A 15,098-nucleotide genomic window follows, 5' to 3' on the forward strand; every position below is an offset into this window, starting at 1 on the left:
TCCTTGAGGAGAAGAGTCCTTTTCCTGACAGCTCTCCCCATCAGGAATTCCTCACTTTTCAGTCTAAATTTTCTCTTGTTCATTCAAACGCTTCTCTGGAGATTCCCTTGGCATAGGGATTGATTGATTGATTGTTACTGTTTTCTTCCTTTTCCGATCCTTAATCCTATGAAAATGCATATGCTGTTTTTTACTTTAGAAGTTGTTTTAATTAAGGTACACATATTTCAGTCTTTTAACCTTTGATGTAAAAGAATTTTTCTTATCCAGATATATAAGTTCTGTTTGGAACTTGCCTCAAGTTTTTGAGGTATACACAGTCACAGTCAGGGTTGAAACCTCTGGATTTTAGCTTTCTTTTCATTATGTAAAAGCTTGCTTATTGATCCATATCTGGCATATTTGAATGTAGGGTCAAGTCTGTTAAAACCACGTACCAAATTAACCGTATGCCACAGACTTAGCGGCACTCAAACTTGCCTGGCCCTGTGGGAGTGTTACTTCTGAATACAAATCATATCAGAGCAATTATCCTGCTTCCAGAATTAGCTCAGTTTCAGAATAAGAATATTAAAAAAAAAAAAAAAAAAAGAAATACTTGAAATCAGAAAGGCCAGTGCTGGGTTAAAAGTAATATATTTTGTTGGACTCAGTGCCCCAGGTAATGAAGAGGTAATGGTTTTGCACTCCTTGGAGACCTGACAGAGCAAAATAATCTCCTGAGAGCCCCATGGTTCCTTCAGGTTTTTTGATTCTGTGCTTACATGCTGCCATTCTCAGTGCCCTGAAGGCAGTGTTTGTATAGCTAATGTATTATGTCATGCAAGGATTTTCTGCTATGTAAGTTCTTTTCATCAGAGATATTTTCATCTTGAAACAGCTTGAACTTTGAAATAACTATTAGGTATTTTATAACATAAACACATCTTAGGATAATAGGAATACCTGTAAATGCATTCTTCAGAAGAAATGGTTGAATATATTTACTGGATTTTCTGAAAAGCCAGTGGGTGATCTAGGTTGCTGTATACAGTTTGTGATTATATCTTTCAGAAATGAGACAAAACAATGCAATATTGCAATATTTTGGCCCATATTGGTACACATAAATGTTTATATTAGTACTTATGAAGGAACAATAACTTAGAGATAATGTAATTGATTCAGTGATATTTATTGCACAATGTTCAGTAATTTTTACAATGCTTTACACTATATATTCTGAAAAACATTAGCGTGTTATTTATGATGAGCTACTAGATATTATATATAGCTCTATACCTATATATATATAGATATAGATCCAAGTCAGAGATAACATCCTGTTCAGAACAACTACAAAACTGTATTTTGGAAAAGATGTGTACTTTGGTGGTAAAGTTTTTTTATTACTATTAGTTTCAGTATACTAGACAAACCCCAGACACAGGAAACAAGATATTCCCTAAAGCATTTACTATAGAAAAGGGAGTGTGCCACACCATTCTGGTTAATGTAATTAAAGGAATGGGCTAAGAACCATAAAGATGTAGAAATTCACATGGAAGATATACAAATCTGCTGTATGCAGTGACAGCTCTTAAATAACCGTTAGGAGCTGACTTTATAAATGTATAGCAGGAATAAAGGGAAGGAAAGGCTGTAATGTATACGCCATGCAGTACAACTACTGCTGTAAAGTCATTGCCTGAAAATTGATCAAATAAAAACAGAAGAATGTGCTAACTTTTGATCTTTTCCATAGATCTAAAGTCATGATCAATTGGTTTCAGTAGGTTCTTTGAAATCACATAAGGGTTCATATGTGCCAAGTTTTATATGAATCACATGATAATGTCAAGAAATACAAATTCCAAAGCTGACTTTATATACCCAGTCCACATATGATTGTGATACTACAATACCATATGTTGACTATAATAGTGGATATGTAAATACTGTTATGGAAAGGAATCCACTCGGTAAAACTCAAACAAAGCAATTATAGCAGGTTTTAATTAACTGTAAGTGGGAGGAGAGAATAACATCAAGAAAATCTCCTTAGTTAAGGATGAGGCAGACATTCAGTATTTAACATAGCAGCCTGAATAATATAGGGTAATTGATTATTTAGAATTTAAGACCTGTAGTGCCAGAATTGAGAGCTGTTATAATGAAGGTTATGAATTGCTTAAAGATGAAAAAGCCTTTTTATACTACTGTTTTAGCCATTTGTGTTACGTGAAAAATGAAGGCAAGAATAGCACTTGGAGGAAATTATTAATGTAGTATTATGTTGTCATATTGCAGACTGATCAAAGGAATATAATTCAAGGTGGTATGCAAGAATAGCTACTGGCTAGCTATTGAGTGAAACTCCAAAGAGAATTTTATAAACACATTGTCATTGTACTCTATTCCTGAGATCTGGTAACATTTCGGTCTTTTAGCCTTTATAATTTATCTTTCCATTATTTTTTTTTTACCTGGCTATGAAAACACAATCTAGAAGTAGCAGGTTTTGAGTATGATTTCTCTTTTAAGGACTGCTTAAGTATCATCATAATCAAAGCTAAAATTGTGTGCTATTTTAAATCATCTTATGGTAACTGATGTCTTTTACTCATATTTTACTTGATATTTTTGTGGGGTTTCTACATTTTGTGTAATTACAGCTTTGCCCTTTTGCCTGTGTATGCATGGTTATACACATGCATCTGTCTGTAGGCACAAATGCTATTTATAGCAGTCAAATTAGGAGTAGTATTTACTGTGATATATTTTAAACTTTTTAATTTTGTTTAATCAGTTTGTATGTAGAATTTTGTTTAATCAGTTTGTATGTAGAATTTTGTTATGTATTATCTTCCTGGAATATCATTAATGGCTTACAATCATTATCATCTGTAGATCCTGGGAAGACTCTACCAGAAGCTCTGGATTATTGCAAGATCTGGTTGCAAACAGTAGCAGGAGAGGCAGATGCTAGAAGTGGTATTCCTCCACCTCTTATCACTGTGCAAATTAAAGACTTCCTTAATGGACCAGGTAAACATTGCACTTTAACGTCTATTTTCTAATGTATTCTCTTTGTAGATACGCACATACAGACACACACACATCAGATCATCAGAAAAATTTACTCTTTGCTAATGAATGTGAAATTTTCTTCCAGGAATTGCCCTGAATTGAAGCCAAAGCTGGGGAATGGTCAGTCTGGGACCAGCCATAGGTTTAAGCTCTGATTATTCATTTTCTTCCCAGGGTGAAATTAGAAATTTTACTCCTCACAGAGGCTGAGGAATTTCCAAAGGAACGAAGCCCACCTGCTTCTAGCCCTGGGACAGCTGAAATTGTGTTACAGTTATGTTTATTATAAAAGCTGACTTTTAAAATGTTTCTGAAGATTTTTATAAGCCACGTTCTCTGGGGCTCTTTGGATACCTGGCATTGCAGATTCCTGTCATCTAATGTGTTGGCACAGTGAAATTTTAAAAATATTGATACTGTGTTTCTTTCACACACAATATTACGTGGTGTGGTGTGAAGGTTTATTAGTATTTGCTTAAAATAATGTGACTTATATTGAGTAATATGGTTATATCGAATAATGGGACAAGGGGTAATGGGTTAAAACTTAAACAGGGGAAGTTTAGATTGGATATAAGGAGGAAATTCTTTCCTGTTAGGGTGGTGAGGCACTGGAATGGGTTGCCCAGAGAGGTTGTGAATGCTCCATCCCTGGCAGTGTTCAAGGCCATGTTGGATGAGGCCTTGGGTGATATGGTTTAGAGCGAGGTGTCCCTTCCCATGGCAGGGGGGTTGGAACTTGATGATCTTAAGGTCCTTTCCAACCCTAACTATTCTATGATTCTATAATATATGGTTATATTGATAGTTAGATAAGTCGTTAACATTTACCTGTGCCACCACCATTCCCCTTGTTATATTTGTTATGATTTGTTGAGTTCTGTAAGTATTTTCCACTTTCTTACTTCACTCATTACACAGTATGAATTGTTGTCAGTCAGTCACTTAGTGAGCATCTCTTCAGTACTGGGGTTTACTTTTCATTCCATGACCTTTTCATACAGTCTTACAGCACACTATCTAAACCGAGCTCTAGAGCAGCATTTCTTTTTTTCTCTGTGTTGCTTACTACTTTAGGATCCAAGCACTACAGAAATACTAATTTATCTGCACAACCCTCCCATGGGTGGTAGAATAGCATGCCCTTGCCATTTCACAGAAGGCAACTGAGGCATAGGGGAATTCATAGAATCATAGAAGGGTTTCTTGTTATATTAAGGTTACCAATTTAAAATACACAATTTTAAAGGTACTTAAAAATACAGAAATTTAGATGTTGGAAGTACAGTTCATGCTGTTCCTGGGTGCAGCAGTATCACTTCTGCAAATCATACCCCAGAACATCGAATTGAACAGTCATAGAATGAGACATACATACTTAACTGCTGACCATAAATACTGTGGTTACGTAAACTGAAAATCCATTTCTTATATGCAGGCAGGCAGGAACCTTGAGGAAAGAATAAAGTACATGAACAACCTCCTCATTGCCCCTTTTTTGTTTTTTTCTCTGCTGTCTTTAATGCATCATTTAGGAGAATTATAACCACATGATAATGCAGAGCTTTTGTTGTATTGATCCTTATTTGGCTTCATTAATAAGACTTGGAACCTTCAGACCTACAATCATTAGAACTGAAAAATTAATTATTAATAATAGTGTATTTTCATTCTAGTCATAACCAGCACAAGAGAGGTAGAGACAGCTACTGTCAGTGGCCTTTTGTACACTGCTGCTAGATTGGTTTTCCTTTATCCATCCTTTCCTTTTCCCCCTTCTCCCCCAATTCTTCTGTCCTCTCTCCCCATATCTGTCAGATTCCCATATTCCCAGATCCTTCTCCTGTGCATTCCCCTTTCCTCAAGATTCTCACTATAGTTTCTTGGCTCAGCCTGTATATTTCATTTATTACACACTTGAAGGTGTTTCCCTGATTCTCTCCTGTCAGTAAGACAGACTTCTAACTTTCTGGAAAGCAGAAATCACATTTTTTTTAAGCCCATAATAGAAGGAACATGCGATTAGAAAAGGGACTGTTCAACAGTCACTGTCTTCTCTATTGCATGCGTCTTTCCTCTTACAGGCCTTGCTCACACGAGCTTAAAAGGATCACTGGTGCTGAGGGCACACCCATCCTTTGTTGCAAATACAACCTTTACACAGAACCACATGAACCACATTAAGCTTCCAAATGGGAATGCGCTAGGTCCACCTGCAACGCAGCAATGTGTGCCAGGGACAGAAAGCTGTCAGTCTCTGGATGTCTCATATTCCAGGCCCAACTATTCAGTTGTGTCTTGCATATTCCCTCCCAGTTCACTTCCCCTCCATCAAATCTCTGAGCCAGACACATCTGCTATGTCTCTCAGCCACTGCCAGACCCATACACTGTGCAGGTGAAACACAGGAAATAAATTCAGTTTCTTTAAGAGGAAGAAGAATGACACCAGTCAGGTTCTGCTACATCATGTTTGCCTGCAACAGTAACTTCAGGTTGTAGACCTGCTGCAGCAACAGCAATAATTTCATTCAGACATAGCACCCTCAGCGGCTGCACAACAGAAAGGCATGGTATGAGAAGGAGGGAGAACAGGCCTCAATGTCAAGTACATGTACAGTCAGTGTATGTGCATGGTAACATCATGCAGCAGTATAGGTTACAAAAATCCTGTCCACACTGATTAGAATGCCTGGCAATATTTTGTAATTATAGAAGTGACCACATATAGAGGTCTCATATACAGACCTCATAGCAACCTTCCAGTACCTGAAGGGGGGCTATAGGATGCTGGGGATGGACTATTCATTAGGGACTGTAGTGATAGGACAAGGGGTAATGGGTTAAAACTTAGACAGGGGAAGTTGAGATTGGATATAAGGAAGAAATTCTTTATTGTTAGACTGGTGAGGCACTGGAATGGGTTGCCCAGGGAAGCTGTGAATGCTCCATCCCTGGCAGTGTTCAAGGCCAGGTTGGACGAAGCCTTGGGTGACATGGTTTAGTGGGAGGTGTCCCTTCCCATGGCAGGGGGGTTGGAACTAGATGATCTTAAGGTCCTTTCCAACCCTAACTATTCTATGATTCTGTGATTCTAAGCGAGCGAACTTGGGAGTTGTACCAGCGTGCAAAGTGTGTATTCAGAAGTAGCCTAAGTGTCTAACCCATTCTCAGCAATTCAGTCAGATCTTGAATCGGTGTTAAATCTCTCCCCTCCATGGTATTTGGCTAAACAGAGAACCAAAAACCCATAAATTAATGCATCATAAACTTCAGTCTACTTCTTCTCACAAAGCAGATAAAACTTCAGAGATTTCCTTTAGGATCTCTTCTTAGCCAAAATGCTTTTGTATCATCTTTTTGCTGCTAATTGGAACTATGATTACACAGAATTCAACAGTAATTAGCCTGAATTTTAATGAAGTGTTCTGCTGCTGTAATATAGCAAAACAGCTCTGCATTCCTTTGCGGATTTTTCTGAACTCAGCTACTGCCACTATGAGATCCTCTTCAAATAAACTAACCTTTACCAAGAAGCATTCCTTGGGGGCTGGAGATTTCACTGGATGAGTAATGATAGGCGCTTTCTGCATGTGATTGCGTCAGAACAGCACATGCAAAGAGTTAGGAAAGCTTGACAGCTCCTCAGCAGGCTACTGGAAAACAAGTTACTAACTCTCCTTGGGGAGAAGAAGTCCTCTAACCACAGCTTCTTCCATGGTGAGGTAGCTTGGCTGTCAACAGGCCTGGAGAAAGTGTCCACTTTGCCAGATCCTAACTAAGCTGGCTGTTGTTCACTGGGGACAAGAACCTCAACAGAACTCCTGAGAGCTCTTGTAAGGTCATCAGACAAAGGATATTTGTGATGGGAGACATCACGGTTAATAAATTGAATAAATAAAGGCACTTCTGGATTATGCTTATGTTGCAGGACTGAAAGGTCTACTCTTTTTTGGTGAACATTTGGCAAATGCTGCTGCTGTGCTAACTGCATATTTTCTAAGGACATACTGTGTGTTTTCATAGTTGTCATGTATGTGTGTTTTATAACTGCGGAAAGTAAATTATTAAAATGCAGTGGATGCACCAGTAGGTGCTACCTGTTGGATACAGCTGATGTGCTGTTCTGAAAAGTCAGTATGTGTGATGACAGCTGTGCCTAGGCAGACAAAAATCTGGATGTAGCAGTTGGAATAACTATACAGTTTTCTGTATGTATTTTAAGAGTGCAAAGTTCAGGGGTTTAATTTTAATGTAATTTTTCTTACAAAATACATTGTCACTGTGCTGAGGTTAAATTCCAAATGCAGCAATCAATCATGCCTATGTTTTATGATGCAAAGTACCATGTAAGCAGTTGAAAGAAATGGGTTCCCGGTGTTTGCTGTGTTAGATAAAACCAGTACTCCTTGTAAACAGTTTGTTAGCTGAAGTAAATAAGTAGATAGTGTTCCATAGAAAAATCGTATGGTTTCACCACAGAGGAAACCAGGTTGTCAGTCCGTATTAGCTCGGAGATCAAAAAACTACAGCAAGTAGCAAAACTTGGAAACCACTAATTAAATGAGAATAACAGGATACATTAATGCAGTTCTTGCCACATGAGTTGATTATTTTGTACATTTTTGGCAACTAAAGAAAAATGATATTTCTTCCAGATTTAAGGTAATAGGATCCTAGGAGAAATAAGCATTCATCATCAAGCCTGTGGGAACAGACCTCAACTTTAACCCCACAGTGTATTAAAGGACTATTCTTTCTCTTTCTACAGTAACTAATTATTTAAAATTTTTAAAATTCCATCTACATGACTTTACATGACCCTCTTTTATATTCAGTCTCTTACTGGATCGTACATCTAATTCTTGTTGAATACGTAAGTGAGCTATTTATTGCTTCAGCATTAGATATTATTCATTAGGTGAGGAACAAATATGACCATCTTGTTTTAATGGGTTTTGAAAATTTACTCACTTTGCCCTCTAGTCCTTTCATCGGATTATTTTTTTAAATCAACTGTGCTTCTTGGCTATAAAAGCTGTCTTTCTGATGTGTTCTTTTTGCATGCAAATGATACAGAACATGTTCCTGTAAGTGCAGCTTCATACAAATTGTCTTAAAATACTTACACACGCAAAATGTGGCTGGTTTATGCCAAAGTCCTCTTCCCTCAGTAGTTTCTTGAGAAGACTGCGCGGTGTGTAATAGCTGCAGTCCTTGATACTTCACCTTTGGAAATAATTTCTGCAGAAGAAACTATCCAGGCAAACTAAGTAATGCCGTGCCCCACTGAAAGATAAAGTGAGAACTAGGGGGGCCCGGGGGATTGCTCTTTCCTGGCAGTCCCTCCGTGGCAGCATTTAGACGCCATGGGGGGCACAGCGCTGGATCTAGGGCTGTGCATACAAAGCAGCAAACAAAACTGTGCCATGGCACTCTCTCTCCAGCTTTTCTCCCCCCTGTTTGCAGAGGCAGCAATTGTATCCATTAGCAAGGTCAGTGGTTTGGAGAAACCTGGAAAATAGCAGCTACCAGAAACCCACTATAATAATATCTCCAGCAGGTGATAGATTAGTTGGAACAAATTGGAACCATTGCACTTCAGCAATCCTGGTTTCTTTCAAGCTGTTTTAAAAATGTCGTCATTTTAATACACAATATCAGCCCTGCGGAACAGTCCACAGCAGGTTAATTTGAATCATATGATGTATCACTGCCCTCAGCTGACATGAGCTCCGTTCCATGTGTGAAGCCATAATAAATCCATTCCCAACCGAGGCAAATTCCCTGTGAGAAGGTGAACTAATCCAGGCCTCACACTGGCATGTTAGCCCTCCGTAATTGAAAGCAGGGCCACCTGTTCCCAGCACAGTTAGCCTATAGAGAGAAAATTAGCATTAGATCAGATACTTAATATATTGAAAAATCATTCATACTACTTGCAAGTTCAGCTGTGGGCTGCTTAGCATGACATCATATATAAATCTAGGAATGTGCCCACTTGATCCCAGTTTAACAGTTTTGTTAACCATGGTGTTTGTTAACTTTGAAATGAGAATTTTTTGATTTAATGAGAGCTGACACGTGAGAAGGGAACTGGCCAGGGTGCAGACTTTTCTAATTAACTCTGGGTCATTTGCAAAACTTTTGAGCTTTCTAGTAGGGTTTTTTTTTTTTCCCTTTGCTCTTTTGCAAGCAAGTTTTTAAAGCGCTGACACTGTAGCCATGAAATGATATTTATTTGATTAAGAGGGAAAAGAGAAATATTCCAAACAGGTGTAGCAGCCTGTAGGTATTGCCTTGGTTTTGACACATCTGCTGTTTGTAGTATCAGTGTATTAATGTACCTTCCTAAAAGCAGTGTCTGCAACAGTTACTTTAAATTTAGTTTCTTAGACTTCTAAGTACTAGAAATGAACCCTGCGCACCAAAGCCACATGGATAAGTTGGAAAATATTTTATTGGTGTATTTTCAGTGTATTGGCATTCTTTTAAAACTTATTTCAAGCATTTGCACAGTTTTCTGAAATCCTCCCTCCCTCCCCCCCCTCCCCCGTATGTCTTAATATAGATGTGTTATTTGGCTTCTAAGCAGATAATACAGAGTTAGTACTTATGGGTTCATTTCCATAAACATGCTCCATGACCTGGAACAATTTATTTTTTCTCACTGTAGTGTGCTTCAACTTCCCTGACTCTCTGAGGATTAGCATTGCCCTTAGCTAGGGTATTCATTTCACAGTACAGATTTTGGCCTCACCACCCAATCCTTAACACACTTCTGTATTGTATTTGGTAGCTGCATAGTTAATTTCAGTCAACATCCTGTGAATAGCAGTAACCCTCCATCATTTATTAATTGTATTTTTGGTCTTCTCTACATAAAACAATTTGTTTTGGTACAGTTGTGACCATTTAAAAAAATTCATAGAGTAACATCACTCTGACCCTTGTCCAAGCTCTCAAGCCCTGGCACTGGCTAGCTAGAGCTGTTAATGTTTCAGTGTCACCTTCACATAATGTGGATGACATACTAGATCATGGAAGTAGGAGTTATTATTGCTGAGAACATCCCTCATGGCTCAAGTTGATTAAGCTCCCTGAAGGCTTTAGTTTGCCATATTGGCATTGGAGAGCTGCTTCCTTGGGGCTGCAGCACACAAGACAGCAGTAGGTAGAAATACTGAGTAGTGACTACCAGCCTCCCCCAGACTAATTGGCATCTGTCTCACAGAAGCAGAATACAAGATGGACTGCAGATGGCCTCTGAAGCCCTGTCTCAAGTTTCTTGCTTCTTTTCCCTTGATCCAAATTGGGAATGATGAATTAGAGGATAAAAACAATTCGTTTGGATTCTTCTTGCTTTTCAATTTCTTTTAATTTGTCTTTCTTTTGATGCCTGACTAGGGACAATTGAGAACAGTACAGCAAGGCTTTTCTTTACATGTCTCTCTCTTTCCTATTTTTATAAATTTAATTTTTGCAATTCAGCCATTTCCCTGTTACTGAAGGGCCACCCTGACTCCAAATCAGAATCAGGGCTCAAGATTACCTTTACCTTCCTCAGATTTCCTCTGTTTAAACTCTCTACATCAGGATGGGTGGCTTCCAGAGAAAGAATGTTACTGGTGGTAAAATGTTTCTTGTCTGTTGTCTGCTCTTCTACTGTTTAGGATTAGGATATTCAATCCTTCTAAGAGTTAAGGGCAAATAGTAGTTTCTTTTATAGCACTACAATTTATTAAGAATTTTAATATTTTACAGTTTTCTGGAGAGCAAGACCCATGTCCAGCTTGAGGAAGACATACCTGGGCTTTTCTATATTAGCTATAAGAAATAAAAGATCTACTGGAGAATGAGGGTTATGAGAACAAATTCTTGGAAAATGCTGTATTTTTCTCTCTCATGGTTCAACATTTCTCATAGTCTGTGGAAAGATCCCAATCTTATAAATAAAGCTTATAAATAATTTTAATGGAGTTTACTTTCTGGTTTTTCAGATTCAGATTATACTATGGTAGTTTATTAGTCATAGAAATAGTTACCTGGTGTACATTAACTTAATGGGATATATTAGAATAAGCTCACTGACTTTAGTAATAGCTGGGATTGACCTAATGCAACTTGCTAGGGGCTCTGTTATTTTTGTGTTGCTTATTCATTCCTAGGCCAACAATAAAAAGTCCTTTTGAGTAATATCATTTACCCCAAATTCACAGAATAAAGGTATATCTTCACAGTACAAATCTGAATGTTATGGAGAGCAAGAGTAAAATACTCATAACCCTGAAATTTTTTTATCTGCAGCTCTAAGTAATAAAATGACAAAGAAATTGTTTCAGACAGAAGTTTCAGAGTGCTGCTCATAGGTTTTCTTTTATAGATGTTATGATTTTGTTCAAACAGGCCATATTGAATCCATTGGGTTTTTTGTAATAGATTTCAAAATACATAATAAATGTAAGTAATATGATGACTAATGGGTCAAGTGAAGTTGGAACTTTTAAAATGAGAAAATAGCTGGAAACGGTTTTCAGGAAACTATTCCAGTTTATTTTTTGGTCCCCCACAAGGTGTACATTAACATAAACTCCATAGAATCTCCTCTGGGACCTGAATTCCCTCTCTGATTTCATTATTGCAACGTGATTCTTTTCCTTTCACTGTTAAGTCATCTCCTGGTGTGGTGGGAGCATATAATAAGTGTAATTTATTTATATTTATCTAATCTCCTTTTAACTCAATAGTTATTTCATCATTCTGTTTCCTAGTAGCTGTTCAGAAAGTTGTGAAGGGTAATTAGAAACTAATAATTGACAGACATGGATTTACTGGATAATCTAAGAAGTTGTAGTGAAGAAAACGAAAGAAAGACAAGTCAAAATCTACATTCAAATGCTACACTGTAATTAAAAAAAAAAAAAAAGAGCTTTGATATCATCTAGTTCAGTCTGATTTAAACATAACCAGAAATAACTCACTTGAATGCAACCTTTACAAGCACAGTCATTTCTTTACTATTTATTTGCTGGAAATAGATGACATCAGCGCGGGGCAGGGGAAGGGGGGAGTTGCTGCTATTACATATTATGTCTTAAATCTGAAGAAAACATTGGGCTGTAATTGTGGTAGCCAGTCACTGGTAGCCAAAGAAGAGACTGATGTAATTGAGGAGTTAAAGCTTCAGCTACCTTTTGCCCTGTTCCGATTCTCATGTAATTTTGGACAATTCAATGGCTTGTTTGTATTATAGGAACCTGTGTTTTCCTACTGGTACAGAACCTTTACAGTGTTCTGTGATGTGCTTCCCAAGGTGCTTAACATCATCTAAAAAGGCTGGTACCCTTGGATTTTGCACCCTGGAAATTTTATTCCAGCTGCATCTGGGTGACCCTTTACATCATAACATCTCTTTTTAGTCCATTTTGAGTGAATGGAAAAGCTGCTGCACATCTGTCTTCATCATCTGCTATAAATAGCTCTTCACATTTCATCGGTTTTCACTAATTCTGTCCATTAAATATGTTTTCTTAGAAGAAATGTTACATTTTCTCTTATAGTGATAATTGTAAAGCAGGACAAAAACTAGAAAGATGTTGATTGCTCAGCTGGATTTTTATTTTTTTGAACATTTTACTTAAAATGCCAAAGAACCTCTTTACATAATCTTTCCCCAGTTGTGAAAATAACCTGCGTCACTATGAGATAGTTAAAATATTTGCACTGACAGATCCAGAATTACATTTTCTGCAATTATCTATGTGTGTGCCACCACCTTCATTCAAGGCTGATGCAGTTGATAATAGTAACAACTAAAACAAATCTTTAAGTTATCAGTCATTACAACATTTTTCTGTGTGACATGTACAGCTTCCAAACAGAAAACAGGGAACTCATTTGCATTTATCTGGTGTCCTAGTGTCCATTTTTTTATTGCTCTCTTGTTTATGAAAACAAGTGACTAACAGCAGTGATAAACCACAGGCCAGGACAGAAGGTGCCATATGCTTGTTCCACTGGTGAGCTTCCCCAGAGCCCTGCGTCTTCTCTGCCCTATCTTGAGGAAGCCCAAGAGAGAACTGCTGCTCTCATATTCATCTCCTTTTAAATCTTTCTCAATCACTTTACTCTATGGCTTTAGCTTGGCATTTGTTCTGTCAACTTACGTCTGATAGGTTTGGGGTTTAGAATCATAGGTTGTAGGGGTTTTGTTATTTTTTCCTCTTTTGGGCAATATTACCATAAGTACATAAGAAAGTGTTTACAATAAAATGCGCCACTGACAAAGCAGTTAGATGTGAAAGATGTAACACCAAGCAATAAGGGTCCTTTTCCTCTATTTACAAATGCAATTCTGTAGCAAAGCCAAGAACACCTGTTTTATTCCTGTATTACTACGTCACTAATGGACAAAATTAAGCTGATAAAGGACTTGTTTTGAAAGTGCCTAAATGGTTCAGAAACCCAAATCCTAGTGTAGTTTGGATTTCAAACTTGGGTCATTTTAAAAATGCCACTTATTTGTTTGTTGGGTTGTTTATTTTAAAACATTTAATTAGAATAACACTACTTTCCATTTGAGTATCATAATTAAATAAATATCATAATGTCACATGGGTGTTCAATTTCTTTGTGTCTCTTTTCTCCACCCAAAGGGAGGAGAGAACCAGTGATGTGTGCAAAAAGGCAGGGGAAACACAGGGTATTCTTTACTGCCAAGAAGGGTGGAGAGATTTTCAAAAGTGTTATGACATTTCTCTTCCCTTGGTTTTAATTAAAAATATCAGTGCATAAGCATTTTGAAAAATCTTCCAAGTTGATCATGTGTGGATTTTGGATGCCTAAAGATCTGTTCTTTTGTAATGTCCAGCTTCCTAGCTTTGATGTTTGCCTTTTTACTAGGCCCATTCACTAGCAACTGTTTTGCCACAGTTTCTAGTTCAGCATGGAAGACTAACACAAGAGAAAGCATTTTCAGAAAACCATTAATTAAAATTCTAAGTTATAATTAAAATAGATTTTTAGTCTTAAATTTCAGTTATCTGTGGTTTGTGGAGTACTACAGACTTCAAGATTCCTGGGGGGGTTTTAGTGCAGCTGTCATAAATATTATATGGCCATTAATAAGTTGCACTTACCATTGTAGAAAAAAATGCTCATTTGTAATTCAGAGACTTACCTGTTAAGATACCAAAGAATCTAACTGAAATTTAGAACCCCACAGATATTTGGGGGGTCAGAAAAGTGCTTTGTCCTGTGCTTGGGACTCTCTGAAGTATAAACCTACGCTTAAGAACAGCTTTGAAACTCTGTTCCTGCAGCCCTACCATTGTTTTAAAAAATGGTATTTTACCTAAAGAGTGGGAGAATTGAGCTCATCGGTTTGCATCTACATTAAGGGTAGAATGTGATCCTGGACAACTTGAAACTAAGTCCTAATTTTGGTGAAATATTCATTCATCTGTGCAAAACCTTGAACAAACAGTGTTTCTCAAATACATCTATAATGAAACTTGAAACTAAGTAGTGCTGTTTTCTCTGAACATTTAATCTGGCTTAGATATATACACAGAATTTTAATCATTGTGGGTTCTTGGGGGTGGGGCAGTGGGAATGAAACAGGAAAGTGAAAAGCAAACTTTTTCCCCCTGCCCAGGGTAGCTGTCTCATTGCTGGCTCAATTTGAAATGAAGACTTTTTAAAACTGAGTTAAAGCTGGATTTCTGTAATGAAGTGTAACATACTGATAAAAAGGTAGTTAGCACAGAAGGGAGTTTCAACCGTCATAAAATCCTGCTTCCCATCTGTGAAATGATCTTGGTAATTGCAACATCGCAACTGCTATAATGTCACTTTTCTCGATATTGTTCATCTTAGTTGTGATTTCTAAAAATTCTGTGAGATTTTAAACAGTCTGGGAAGTTCTAAAATCCTTTGCTAAGGAGACAAAGAACATTTTGAAAATATTAGGTTATTCCAATCTCCCTGAAAAACAAATTTCAACATATATTGGCTTTTATATTTGATTTT

The 15,098-nt window shown here is 37.3% G+C and overlaps 1 protein-coding gene across 10 annotated transcripts in view; it reads left to right on the forward strand.

Moving 5' to 3' along the window:
- The window catches only part of VPS13B (vacuolar protein sorting 13 homolog B), a 436,747-nt gene that overhangs the window by 326,940 nt on the left and 94,709 nt on the right, over positions 1–15,098 (forward strand). For all 10 annotated transcript variants that reach the window (XM_061373228.1, XM_061373222.1, XM_061373223.1 and 7 more), the window contains one exon: positions 2,890–3,027. In XM_061373228.1, coding sequence (XP_061229212.1) covers positions 2,890–3,027 — 138 coding nt within the window. The remainder of the gene's footprint in view (positions 1–2,889; positions 3,028–15,098) is intronic.

This window comes from Neopsephotus bourkii, unplaced genomic scaffold (genome assembly GCF_033783945.1).
Source record: "Neopsephotus bourkii isolate Nb327-2 ecotype Australia unplaced genomic scaffold, CSIRO-AGI_Nbou_v1 NB_1630, whole genome shotgun sequence".
Lineage (NCBI taxonomy): Eukaryota > Metazoa > Chordata > Aves > Psittaciformes > Psittacidae > Neopsephotus > Neopsephotus bourkii.